Raw genomic sequence first — 13,423 nt, forward strand, 5'->3', positions numbered from 1 at the left:
CTTCAAAGTAGCCTATAGCCCAAATTCCACCATAGAAACTTGGACGCAATTATTTATAGACATCCTCATATGCGTTTTCCTGTTCTATTAGTTTTCTTTCAACTTTCTTTCATTGTCAAGCAGCCAACATGGGGATGAAGAAGTGAGTGTATAGCGTACCCTCGCTACACAACTGTGTAGGCCCTATACTAAATGATGATGATTGGGCCTAAGTGAAATTGGCATCACATTCTGCTCCTACAATTTATTTGATTGGGCGAGTCAGTCAGCACGGCAAAATATAACCGTAATATAACCATATACTGTTTACTATAAATACTGAACTACAAATCCCCAAAACGTATATTTGGCTCCCTCTCCCGTGATGTAGCTGCGTAGTCCTTGACGTATTTCCTTATGGCATTGTTGATTGTTGTAGGCAGGCAGCTTTTGAATCGGTAGCTGGCTAGCTAAGATGGCGGCTGCGGCAGTGGTTGAGTTTCAGAGAGCTCAGTCTCTCATTAGCACGGATCGTAACGCCTCTATTGATATTCTGCATTCTATCGGTAAGTAATGGTGGTGGGCATTTAGACGAGAAAGACCCGTATTGTTGTTGTATTTATGTTCGAATTAAGTCACCGCAAAGTCAGTTTTATACACTGACGAGAGCCGGTTTGTGTGCGGTGCTGACTCACTGTAGAATCGTTGGGTTGCTAGCTAGATAGCTAGCACGGTGGTCGTTGGGATGACTGGCTAGCTATAGTAGGCCATGATGATCTGGAACGCCCAGACTGACTGCAAAGACGTTAGCTAGTTATTATGTTTTTATGCAACATGTTTGTAACTAACAGTTATCACAATACAATTCAAAGTCGCTAGATAGCTAACGTTAGGTAGCTAGCTAGTGTTGTTGGCTAGCTAGCTAGCTAGCAGCCTTGTAATAAAAGCTAGTTAGCCAACTATAGTAACCAGTCAGCTAGCTAACTAGCTACCTCAATGCACCTGATAATTGAATTAATCTTAGTTAGGTATGTAATTTGGTGTAGACAATGTGGCTACTGTTAGACACTCTAAAATTAGTTACTAAGTTTGCTTGCTTACGTTGCCAAATGACCAGTGAGGTCAAATATATCGCTAGGTAGCTAATTAACTACCAACCTGTTGTTGACAGTTCTGTAGCTAGCTTTGTAGCATGCTATTCCCTGTGTTGTAGTTGTCATCAAATTGCATTAGTCACAGTGCCCCAGGTAGCTGTTGACTTGCAAGCCTAGTAGACCCAGATAAGCAGTAACTAAGACAGACAAGGAACACAGTAGTGTTAGCTAGGACTAGGAGACTGGCATTGGCTCTGTCTTTTCATACACTGACAATCTGTGCATTATTTTCCTTGTCGAACAGTGAGGAGAGATATCCAGGACAGTGATGAAGAAGCCGTTCGGGTTAAAGAACAAAGCATCTTGGAGCTGGGGTCACTCCTGGCCAAAACAGGACAGGCTGCAGGTGAGCCTCAACACAAACACCATATCTGGTCTATTATCCTGGCTGCTGACCTAGACTAACTTGGGAGTGTGTAATCCATTAGCTGCACAATGATTCACAGTATTGCTTAACTGTTCAGTAGTACCAATAACAGATTATTTCCAGTTATGAAGCTAACATCACTATTTTGACAGACACAACACAACCTTGGATAGATAGGCTTACTGTTGTAATTCATTTAGCCCTAATTTCTGCGGTGGTCATTCCTCTACCCCAGAGTTGGGGGGTCTGCTGAAGTTTGTGCGGCCATTCCTCATCTCCATCAGTAAGGCTAAGGCAGCCCGGCTGGTCCGCTCCCTGCTTGACCTCTTCCTAGACATGGAGGCAGCTACAGGCCAGGAGGTGGAGCTGTGTCTGGAATGCATTGAGTGGGCCAAGGTGGAGAAGAGGACCTTCCTCAGGCAGGCTCTTGAGGTAAGCTGACCCCTTCACCTAGAAGACGAGCTGTTGTAGACTGATGATTTAGTTTGAAGACCATATGTGATTTAGTCTCTCAACATGTTTCCCTACCATCCCAAAGTGATATCATTCATATTTTTACACTATGATGTGTTTCAATGGCAATCAATGACACATTACTCTTCCCCTCTCCCCAGGCCCGTCTGATCTCGCTCTATTTTGACACCAAAAGATACCAGGAGGCCTTGGCGCTTGGTGAGTGACAGTTCTATCTGTATGGACTGACAATATTATCCCTGCTCCATGAGCTCAGCATCTGTCTGAGCGTTGAGGGCTAAGCATTGGATATGTTCACCCATAGCTGTATCCCATTCACCCCCGTCTCCTGGACGCCTTATAATGAGCTGTCAAACAGCAAGATTGTGGGCCACACGCATGTATACTAAAGATGTGTTAACTAGAAGGCACTTTAGATAAGTGTCCGCTAAATTACTATATGACCATTATATTATGTTTTTCTGGTGTTCAGGCACCCAGCTGCTCCATGAGCTGAAGAAGATGGATGACAAGGCGCTGCTGGTGGAGGTGCAGCTGCAGGAGAGCAAGACGTACCACGCGCTCAGCAACCTGCCCAAGGCCCGTGCCGCTCTCACCTCAGCCCGCACCACGGCCAACGGCATCTACTGTCCCCCCAAGCTGCAAGCCGCCCTGGACATGATGTCAGGTCAGTCCCAGTGAACGAGCCTCCATCCATAGCCCCCTACAGTTGCTAAGCCATTGAGGAACACTAATGGCAGCTTATGTTGTTATTTTGTCAGAAACAACAGAAAGTTATACAACAGAATAGAATACACTCTGAGCTCTTGTTTTGTTCTATCAATAAAATAATCAATGAAGCTGTCAATTCATCAGAAAAATGGCCTATATTCATTGTGTATTAATTTACAAAGGATTTCAATGTCAATACCTTACTCATTTGTAACACCCAGAATTAGTTTATTGACCCAAATTTAAGAAGGTGAGGTAGTGAAGTGCCATGCTTAGTGTGGATGACTAACCATGCTTCCTCCCTGCAGGGATTGTCCACGCAGCTTCGGAGAAAGACTGGAAGACTGCCTACTCCTACTTCTTTGAGGCCTTTGAGGGCTACGATTCCATCGACCACCCTAAAGCCATTACCGGTCTCAAATACATGCTGCTCTGCAAGATCATGCTCAGCCTGTAAGTGATACTACCTCCTAGCTGTGTCGCAATGATATGAAGCATACAGGTATGGCTTGGGGTAGCGTTGATGTGTTCCGACTTGGTTGACCCTCTGGTGCTGGTCTCTTTCAGACCAGAAGAGGTGCAATCCCTGATCAGCGGTAAACTGGCCCTACGGCATGCGGGCCGACAGGTAAGAACCCACCATTTGCGTGTGTGGGGGTGGTTTTTCCTCAACTTGCATTGTGTAACAAGATTAAATTGGTTGGTACCTGGCTGACTGTAGTCTCTACCTCCCTTTGCAGACAGATGCACTGAAATGTGTTGCACAAGCCAGCAAGAACAGATCATTAGCAGACTTTGAAAAGGTAACAACTCTCTTTTGCCCTTATTGTTGGTGCAATGTTTTTTTTTGTGTGTGTGTCTGTCTGAGGACCTCTATTGTGACGGGCCCATTTGTATCCTGCCTTGTCTCACCTTCCCTCTCCTCCCCACTAAGCCTCTTTCTTTTCTCCCTCTTTCTTTCCTCTCTTTCTTTCCTCTCCGTCTCCTCCTATTTCCCCCCCTCCATCTCTAGGCCCTTACAGAATACAAAGCAGAGTTGAGAGACGACCCCATCATCAGAACCCACCTGGCCACACTGTATGACAACCTGCTGGAAGGGAACCTTATCCGTGTCATCGAACCCTTCTCCAGAGTACAGGTATGTACATCCGGGACGGTAAATATGGCTTGATGTTGGATTTCTAACTAACCACTCATATCATAATCCTTTATGGTGTTTCTCCTTTCCAGATTGAACACATATCAGGTCTCATCAAACTGTCAAAGGTATAGCTGTTTCTGCTTTGCTACCTTAATTTCATTGGTATTTGAGAAGGGGGGGGAAATCGGCAAGCATTTAGTCCTGTGTTATAATAGTCACACCTTATGAATCCTATATGCCTTGATGTATTGTCAGTAATCGGTGGGTATGTGTTTTTTTTTTTTTTTTCCCTAGGCGGATGTCGAGAGGAAATTGTCACAGATGATCCTGGACAAGAAGTTTCATGGTAAATCAATTCTCTACTTGCTTGGTATAAACTACTGTATCACACCTCTACTTGTATTCTGTTCAGTGAAATGTTGTTTAGTCTAAATTCCCTGTATGACTCATAGGGATCCTGGACCAAGGTGAGGGTGTCTTGATCATATTTGATGAGCCACCCGTTGACAAGACTTATGGAGCGGCCTTGGAAACTATTCAGAACATGAGCAAAGTTGTGGACTCGCTTTACAACAAAGCGAAGAAGCTAACATAGGTGGGGCTCTTCAAGAGCGACACATGCACACTTGCCACATGTTCTGTCAGATTGCATAACTCACTGCATCCTTCCAAACAGGAAAGGATGACTTTTCAAACCACTGTGCTTACTGTAGATCTTGTGTATTTTTCGTCCTCAGAACAAATGGCGGGACCACAGCAGCACAGTGGCGGGTGTGTGTGTGACCAGAGTGTGTAACGTTTTAAGAAGGGGACATGGGAGAGCGACCAAAAAAGTCAACAGGATTCCCGGTTCCCCCTCAACGGACAATTCCATCACCCCTCTAATTCGCATTATTTTATTTTTTGATGTTCTTTCAGGATTCTGTTAATCTCATCGGCCACAGCAGGCCATCAGGGAATATTGTACAACCACAATAAAAGTTTAAGAAAGAGAAATACATGTTTATCTCCTGTAGAATAAAGATTGGGCTTACAAAGCCTACAGCTGACTCCGTTGCCACAGGAAAAGATGCAATATCGAGCGCCACCAACACTGCTTCTTTTACAGGCCTGGGACAAGGCTTTTGGTCAAGGTGGTCTCTTCATTTCTCTCTGTTCATATCTTTCTGAAGCAGATGGGGTTTTAGCTAGTTGAAGGTAGGTTAGAAAACATTGGGATAGCCCAGCTGTTAAATTTGCATGTTGACATTTCTCTTGAGTCTTGTCCTGAAGGAAGAACTGCAATTTCCCCTTAGACGTGCCAGCTGAAAAGTCAAAAGGGGCTATACTGTAGGTATTCATGAAAACAGAAATTAGCTTTTTGGTCTTAATTTAAGGTTATGCATTAGGGTAAGCATTGTGGTTAGGTTTAAAGTCTGAATGTTGTGCCAGCTAGTGACCACTCCGCAGAGCTGCCTCCAGAACAAGATTCATGATGACAAATGCTAACCTGTGTTAAATTTAGTCAAACTAGTTCCCTCTAACTCTGGCTGTGCTCATCATATTCATGCCAAGAGTCAGTCAATTCCCCTTCATGATATTTCAAATGGTTGTCAACATCACTTTATTTGGGTTGCGTTTTGTTTTTAACTCAAATAAATCGGACACTTTTGTCCCCTTCATACTGTGAGTACATAGTGCAGAATGGATGCCATTTCACACCACTAGTGCCCTCTTTTGGCCCTCTACTTTGCCTCAACGTTTGGCTACATTTATATAATTTAGGGGTGGAGATGTATTGATTGCCTCTGAGCGTCTGTCTGATCCCAAGTGACCGATTAATCCATTGTTAGATCCTGGTATGCTAATAACCAAACAACAATTTGTATGGTTTAGATTTTTTTTTTTTTCATTTGTCATTTTCAGAAATAAACATTTTTGTATTTTTAAGGATTTCTGTCTGCCTCTTGGAAAATATCACTGACCCTGGCAAAGTTCGATTGGGCCAGTTTAGCCCTATGATGTGCTCTTGTGCTAAGGCCATTTGGGTTGGGTGTCCCTTGTTGGACAAGTGACTTCAGTTGATTTGGACGCCAGTGTAGAAATAAAGGTCTAATAGACAAAGGCCTGCGAAGTAAATGTGTGCTGGGACTAGCAGCTTTAACTGGGTGGGGAAGAATGAATCTCTCCAGTTGCTGACTGGGTGGAAGTGAGGAAGAAGGTCAAATCAAAGGGAAGAGCTGTGTAGGAAAAATCCCTGTCAAGTCAACTCTGGGATTGCCATGTTGTGAACTGCAATTGGAGGGTTATGAATACTTTGGCGTTGTGTATTGTCTTTTCTCCTGCTGGGCAAATATTCCTGTGTTGGAAAATGGCCTCGTTCCATCAAAGGGCATTAAACCACAATTTCAATGACATCTTTGGATTGTTTTTTACAGAAGGCAATGTAAATATTTTATGAACCTGTTTGTGTAATGAAACGTAGTCATTGAGTTAAAAAAGGAAGGATCTGTATTCTGACATGGTGTTTATGCACTATATAAGACCATTTTATTCCGTTTTAGCCCAGTCTTGGTTCAGAGGCATCGTTGCAAAGAGTTCATGATTTCTGCACCAGAGTTCTCCAATATTGTGCCATAAACTGCACTGAACTGACTTTCCCTCATTTTTTTGTCAGTGAAGCATTTGAGTTTTTCCGTATATTAACAAGGAGCAGTCACTAAACATTAGTGGGAGTCCCATTTCAAGAATGTCCACATCTACATTTATCTGTTAGGTAGGTGCCAAATGTGTAAAACCATACATTTTGGGACAAAGTCTGAGGTGAATAGATGTAATGCACAGTACCAATCAAAAGTTTGGACACAGCTACTCATTGAAAGGTTTTTATTATTTTCTAGATTGTAGAATAATAGTGAAGACATCAAATCTATGAAATAACACATATGGAATCATGTAAGCAAAAAAGTGTTAAACAAATCAAAATAAATGTTTTTTTGAGATTCTACAAACTAGCCAACTTTTGCCTTGATGACACCTTGGCACACTCTTGGCATTCTCAACCATTTTCACCTGGAATGCTTTTCCAACAGTCTTGAAGGAGTTCCCACAAATGTTGAGCACTTTCGGGCTGTTTTTCCTTCACTCTGCGGTCCAATCCACCTCACACAATCTCAATTTGGTTGAGGTCATGTGATTGTGGAGGCCAGGTCATCTGATGCAGCACTCCATCACAGCCTGGAGGTGCGTTTTGGGTCATTGTCCTGTTGAAAAATTAATTATAGTCCTACTAAACGAAAACCAGATGGGAAGGCGTATCGCTGTAGAATGCTGTGGTAGCCATGCTTGTTAAGTGTGCCATTAATTCTACATAAATCACTGACAGTGTCACCAGCAAAGCACCATCAAACCTCCACAGTGGGAACCACACATGCAGAGATCATCCGTTCATCTACTCTGCCTCTCACAAAGACACTGCGGTTGAAACCAAAAATCTTACATTTGGACCCATCAGACCAAAGGACAGATTTCTACCTGTGTAATGTCCATTGCTCGTGTTTCTTGGCCCAAGCAAGTCTCTTCTCCTTATTGGTGTCCTTTAGTAGTGGTTTCTTTGCAGCAATTTGAAATGAAGGCCTGACTCATGCATTCTCCTCTGAACAGTTGATGTTGAGATGTGTCTATTACTTGAATTCTGTGAAGCATTTATTTGGGCTGCAATCCTCTGCAGCAGAGGTAACTCTCGGTCTTTCCTTTCCTGTGGCGGTCTTTATGAGAGCCAGTTTCATCATAGTGCTTGATGGTTTTTGCGACTGCACTTGAAGAAACTTTCAATGTTCTTGAAATATTCCGGATTGACTGACCTTCATGTCTTAAAGTAATGTTGGACTGTCGTTTCTCTTTGCTCATTTGCACTGTTCTTGCCATAATATGGACTTGGTCTTTTACCTAATAGTGCTATCATATGTATACCCCCCCCCCCCCCCCTGTCACAACAAAACTGATTGGCTCAAATGCATTAAGAAGGAAAGAAATTCCACAAATTAGGGTGGCTACTTTTGAAGAATCTCACATATAAAATATATTTAGATTTGTTTAACACTTCTTTGGTTACTACATGATTTCATATGTGCTATTTAATAGTTTTGATGTCTTCACTATTATTCTACGATGTAGTACATAGTACAAATAAAGAAAAACCCTTGAATAAGTAGGTGTGTCCGAACTTTTGACTGGTACTGTAAATCTACAGGTAACTTCCAAAATAAAAGAAACACCAACATAAAGTGTTTTAGTAGGGCATTTGACCACCACGAGCAGCCAGAACAGCATAAATGTGCTTTGACATAGATTCTACAAGTGTCTGAAACTCTATTAAAGTGGAAAGCCACACTACAGGCTGATCCAACGTTGATGTAATGTCCTTAAAACAAGTCAAAATGAGGCTCAGTGGTGTGTGTGGCCTCCACGTGCCTGTATGACCTCCCTACAATGCCTGGGCATGCTCCTGATGAGTTGGCGGATGGTCTCCTGAGGGATCTCCTCCCAGACCTGGACTAAAGCATCCGCCAACTCCTGGACAGTCTGTGGTGCAACGTGGCGTTGGTGGATGGAGCGAGACATGCTGTCCCAGATGTGCCCAATTGGATTCAGGTCTGGGGAACGGGCGGGCCAGTCCATAGCATCAATGCCTTCCTCTTGCAGGAACTGCTGACACACTCCAGCCACGAGGTCTAGCATTGTCTTGCATTAGGAGGAACCCAGGGCCAACCGCACCAGCATATGGTCTCACAAGGGGTCTGAGGATCTCATCTCGGTACCTAATGGCAGTCAGGCTACCTCTGGCCAGCACATGGAGGGCTGTGCGGCTTCCCAAAGAAATGCCACCCCACACCATGACTGACCCACCACCAAACCGGTCATGCTGGAGGATGTTGCAGGCAGCAGAACGTTCTCCACGGCGTCTCCAGACTGTCACGTCTGTCACATGTGCTCAGTGTGAACCTGCTTTCATCTGTGAAGAGCACAGGGCGCCAGTGGCGAATTTGCCAATCTTGGTGTTCTCTGGCAAATGCCAAACGTCCTGCACGGTGTTGGGCTGTAAGCACAACCCCCACCTGTGGACGTCGGGCCCTCATACCACCCTCATGGAGTCTGTTTCTGACCGTTTGAGCAGACACAAGCACATGTGTGGCCTGCTGGAGGTCATTTTGCAGGGCTCTGGCAGTGCTCCTCCTGCTCCTCCTTGCACAAAGGCAGAGGTAGCGGTCCTGCTGCTGGGTTGTTGCCCTCCTACGGCCTCCTCCACGTCTCCTGATGTACTGGCCTGCCTCCTGGTAGCGCCTCCATGCTCTGGACACTATGCTGACAGACACAGCAAACCTTCTTGCCACAGCTCGCATTGATGTGCCATCCTGGATGAGCTGCACTACCTGAGCCACTTGTGTGGGTTGTAGACTCCGTCTCATGCTACCACTAGAGTGAAAGCACCGCCAGCATTCAAAAGTGACCAAAACATCCACCAGGAAGCATAGGAACTGAGAAGTGGTCTGTGGTCGCCACCTGCAGAACCACTCCTTTATTTCGGGTGTCTTGCTAATTGCCTATAATTTCCACCTGTTGTCTATTCCATTTGCACAACAGCATGTGAAATTTATTGTCAATCAGTGTTGCTTCCTAAGTGGACAGTTTGATTTCACAGAAGTGTGATTGACTTGGAGTTACATTGTGTTGTTTAAGTGTTCCCTTTATTTTTTTGAGCAGTGTACTTTGTATCCCTAATTTACTCATGTGTTGTCTTTATTTTGGCAGTTACCTGTGGGTATGACGTTGAGCAAAAACATGATGGACCTGTTTCACTCGAGTGTTTACAGAAATACAGTGTCCACCAATATTCCACCAAAAGCAACTTGTGTATTTAGATTTTCTATATTTTTTTATTGATATTTCACAGGTTTGAAATATAGCCCCCAATGCAGCATCCACAGCTTCACACAGTTTTCCAAAACCCCCAAAGTATTTCTTGTTTTGGTTTCTATACACATCAATATCAAATGTGCAGACGGTTCTTGCTGACTAACAATTACCAAGTATATCTGATGTTCAGATAAATTCAAATAAATATGTTTTCAAAAGTGTTTGCGTTCTCTTTTCTGTTTAGTGTTTTTATGATCGGCCTATTTGCAATACAGTATTCACTTTTCCATTTCACTTCATAAAATAATCTCTCTGACCATTTGTATACTAGCAAACTTGGAAATTCACATATTGAGAATAGGCATAAAAAAGTAATCCTGATAATGTACAATATATTTTTTTTGTTTATGAGCGTGTTAAAAACAACTACTTATGCTCACAATATTGAAGCAGTTTATTAGATAGTTTTATTGTGCAGTTTCCGAAATATGTACACACCTGGAATAAATGTACCTGCGGAGTGCATATTTATATGCTGTCCCGCTGGCAAAAATTTCCAGCAGTTTGGGTAATCTGTAGTTTGTCCAAATATTGCAACACCAAGGTGTGCGTGATGACATCACTTTGTAAGTCACGTCGATCCCGCCCACTTAGCCTGTGTAGCATTAGTGGAGTTCAACGATTGTGCTGTCAGCAGTGCTGGGAACATTTACGCTGAATTGTATTTGAAAAACGACAACAAACAGCAATATGGCCGGCCGGGTGAGTTTCCTTTAAATAAATGGCTTTAGGTAAACATATTTAGTCATAGATGAGAATGATAACAATGCTGTGTTTTAAGGATGTTTCAGCTAATACTAGCTACCGTTAGCTAGCTAGCTACCTCCAACACACACACACAACCTACTAGCCTGTGTGGCAGAGTACGTCATTCAAACCTCGGCCCGGAAGACGAGTATCTTAGGGATAGTGTCCACTGCAAGCCATGTAATATCAAGCTAGCTACACAATACACTCAAATAGTATCTCTCTATGCTGTATCTCTAATCAGTATCGAACAGGAAACCCCTTAGTGATAGTAGCTTGCTAGTTAAGCCAGCTCAGTATGAAAGGATACATCTAGCGAAACAAGTTTCATCTCTACTGCCAGCAAGGTTTGACCGCTGACCAACTTGTTGACTAGCTTTCAATGCCAGGCAAGCTAGATAGATAGTCCAGTGCCCTCACACACACACTAGTCCCACCAGGGTAATGTCCGACTGCTGGGAAAGAGGCACAACAACAGAAAACGAACTCCTTTTTAGTCCTAATATAATTAAACATTAGCTAGAGCTTTCCACTTTCAAGATACTTGAACAATGTGGACTAGCTAGGTATCCACTGGCTGACAGTGGCACTGTAGCACAGATAAAAGGGGTTTCATTCATCTTTGACTGTAGAGTGTGAAATCTGTGACTGACACAATGTTATGATGAAGTAACTGGGGCCCCTATAATGCAAAGGCTGCAGCTGTCAAACAGTCTTGCTCACGTCTAGGGGTTGTTTTTCCTATAAGTATTTTGTGTACATTTAGACTGTTTGAGTTGATTACATTTGGATAGAATGTGAGGAGTTCCCTTAAAGGTAGACTTAGTGATTATGACTCACTACAGGTCAAATGTTTTAGAACAGGGTTTTTCTTTATTTTGACTATTTTCTACATTGTAGAATAATGGTGAAGACATCAACACTATCAAATAAAACAAATGCAATCATGCAGTAACCAAAAAAAGTGTTAAACAAATCAAAATATTTTTTATATGATTCTTAAAATTGCCACCCTTTGCCTTGATGACAGCTTTGCATACTCTTGGCATTCTCTAAACCAGCTTCATGCGGTAGTCACCTGGAATGCATTTCAATTAACAGGTGTGCTGCCTTAAGGTACAGGTATGCCAGCAGCATACCACCCTGCATACCACTGCTTGCTTGCTTCTGAAGCTAAGCAGTGTTGGTCCTGGTAAGTCCCTGGATGGGAGACCAGATGCTGCTGGAAGTGGTGTTGGAGGGCCAGTAGGAGGCACTCTTTCCTCTGGTCTAAAACAAATATCCCAATGCCCCAGGGCAGTGATTGGGGACATTGCCCTGTGTTGGGTGCCGTCTTTCGGATGGGACGTTAAACGGGTGTCCTGACTCTCTGAGGTCATTAAAGATCCCATGGCACTTATCGTAGAGTAGGGGTGTTAACCCCGGTGTCCTGGCTAAATTCCCAATCTGACCCTCGAACCATCATGGTTACCTAATAATCCCCAGTTTACAATTGGCTCATTCATCCCCCTCCTCTCCCCTGTAACTATTCCCCAGGTCGTTGCTGCAAATGAGAACGTGGTCTCAGTCAATTTACCTGGTAAAATAACGGATAAATAAAAAAAGTTTATTTGTGGTATTTCTTTTCTTAATGTGTTTGAGCCAATCAGTTGTGATGTGACAAGGTTGGGGGGTATACAGAAGATAGCCCTATTTGGTGAAAGACCATGTCCATATTATGCCAAGAACAGCTCAAATAAGCAAAGATTACTTAAAGACATGAATGTCAGTCAATACGGAAAATTTCAAGAACTTTGAAAGTTTCTTCAAGTGTAGTCGCAAAAACCATCAAGCTCTATGATGACATTGGCTCATGAGGACCACCACAGGAAAGGAAGACCCAGAGTTACCTCTGCTGCAGAGGATAAGTTCAATAGAGTTACCAGTCTCAGAAATTGCAGCCCAAATAAATCCTTCAGAGTTCAAGTAAAAGACACATCTCAACATCAACTGTTCAGAGGAGACTGTGTGAATCAGGCCTTCATGGTCGAATTTTTGCAAAGAGACTTGCTTGGACCAAGAAACACGAGCAATGGACATTACACCGGTAGAAATCTGTCCTTTGGTCTGGAGTCCAAGTTGGGGATTTTTGTTCCAGCCAGCGTGTCTTTGTGAGACGCGGTGTGGGTGAACGGATGATCTCTGCATGGAGGTGTTATGGTGTGGGTGTGCTTTGCTGGTGACACTGTCTGTGCTTTATTTAGACTTCAAGGCACACTTAACACAGCATTCTTCAGCGATTACACCATCCCATCTGTTTTGGGCTTAGTGGGACTATCAATTATTTTTCAACAATGACCCATCACACCTCCAGGCTGTGTAAGGGCTATTTGACCAAGGAGAGTGATGGAGTGCTGCATCAGATGACTTGGCCTCTACAACCCCCTGACCTAAACCAAATTGAGATGGTTTGGGATGAGTCGAACTGCAGAGTGAAGGAAAAGCAGCCAACAAGTGCTCAGCATGTGTGAACTCCTTCAAGACTGTTGGAAAAGCATTCCAGGTAGCTGGTTGAGAGAATGCCAGGAGTGTGCAAAGTTGTCATCAAGATAAAGGATGGCTATTTGAAGAATCTCAAATATAAAATATTTTTGGATTTGTTTTAACACTTATTTGGTAACTAACATGATTCTATGTGTTTCATAGTTTTGATGTCTTCACTATTATAATGTAGAAAATAGTCTTATAAAGAAACCCTTGAATGAGTAGGTGTTTTAAAAGTTTTGACCGGTAGAGTAGATGCAGAAAGTAAACAGCATAGTAGGTACATTTCCCCTAACAACTCAGAGCGTTGAAGCACTAACCCGTGCACATGCGCAGATATCGTGTGACTGTGAGAGCAAAGTCTTGCGTCTC

At 43.2% G+C, this 13,423-nt stretch overlaps 2 protein-coding genes across 2 annotated transcripts in view; both read left to right on the top strand.

Annotated features, from left to right (window-relative positions):
• Nucleotides 1-384: 384 nt before the first annotated feature.
• Nucleotides 385-6,222, top strand: LOC139376413 (26S proteasome non-ATPase regulatory subunit 11B). Its single transcript, XM_071118981.1, has 13 exons — nt 385-545; nt 1,378-1,479; nt 1,736-1,932; nt 2,115-2,172; nt 2,447-2,641; nt 2,994-3,138; nt 3,253-3,313; nt 3,426-3,488; nt 3,698-3,823; nt 3,916-3,951; nt 4,121-4,172; nt 4,279-4,421; nt 4,564-6,222. Exons 1-12 carry the CDS (start codon nt 455-457, stop codon nt 4,419-4,421), a joined length of 1,269 nt encoding a protein of 422 aa, XP_070975082.1. The 5' UTR covers nt 385-454; the 3' UTR covers nt 4,564-6,222.
• Nucleotides 6,223-10,363: 4,141 nt separating this feature from the next.
• The window catches only part of LOC139376414 (vesicle-fusing ATPase), a 56,813-nt gene continuing 53,753 nt past the window's right edge, over nt 10,364-13,423 (top strand). The window contains exon 1 of the mRNA XM_071118982.1: nt 10,364-10,483. Within this exon, the coding sequence (XP_070975083.1) occupies nt 10,472-10,483 (12 nt within the window). The 5' untranslated portion in view covers nt 10,364-10,471. The remainder of the gene's footprint in view (nt 10,484-13,423) is intronic.

Source organism: Oncorhynchus clarkii, chromosome 20, assembly GCF_045791955.1.
Source record: "Oncorhynchus clarkii lewisi isolate Uvic-CL-2024 chromosome 20, UVic_Ocla_1.0, whole genome shotgun sequence".
Classification (NCBI taxonomy): Eukaryota; Metazoa; Chordata; class Actinopteri; order Salmoniformes; family Salmonidae; genus Oncorhynchus; species Oncorhynchus clarkii.

Excerpts from the sequence above, each read along its gene's own strand:
- LOC139376413 (XM_071118981.1), top strand. The coding sequence starts at position 455 with ATGGCGGCTGCGGCAGTGGTTGAGTTTCAGAGAGCTCAGTCTCTCATT. Across the intron at positions 3,139-3,252 it reads TGCAAGATCATGCTCAGCCT|ACCAGAAGAGGTGCAATCCC; the intron begins GTAAGTGATACT and ends GGTCTCTTTCAG. Across the intron at positions 3,489-3,697 it reads CATTAGCAGACTTTGAAAAG|GCCCTTACAGAATACAAAGC; the intron begins GTAACAACTCTC and ends CTCCATCTCTAG.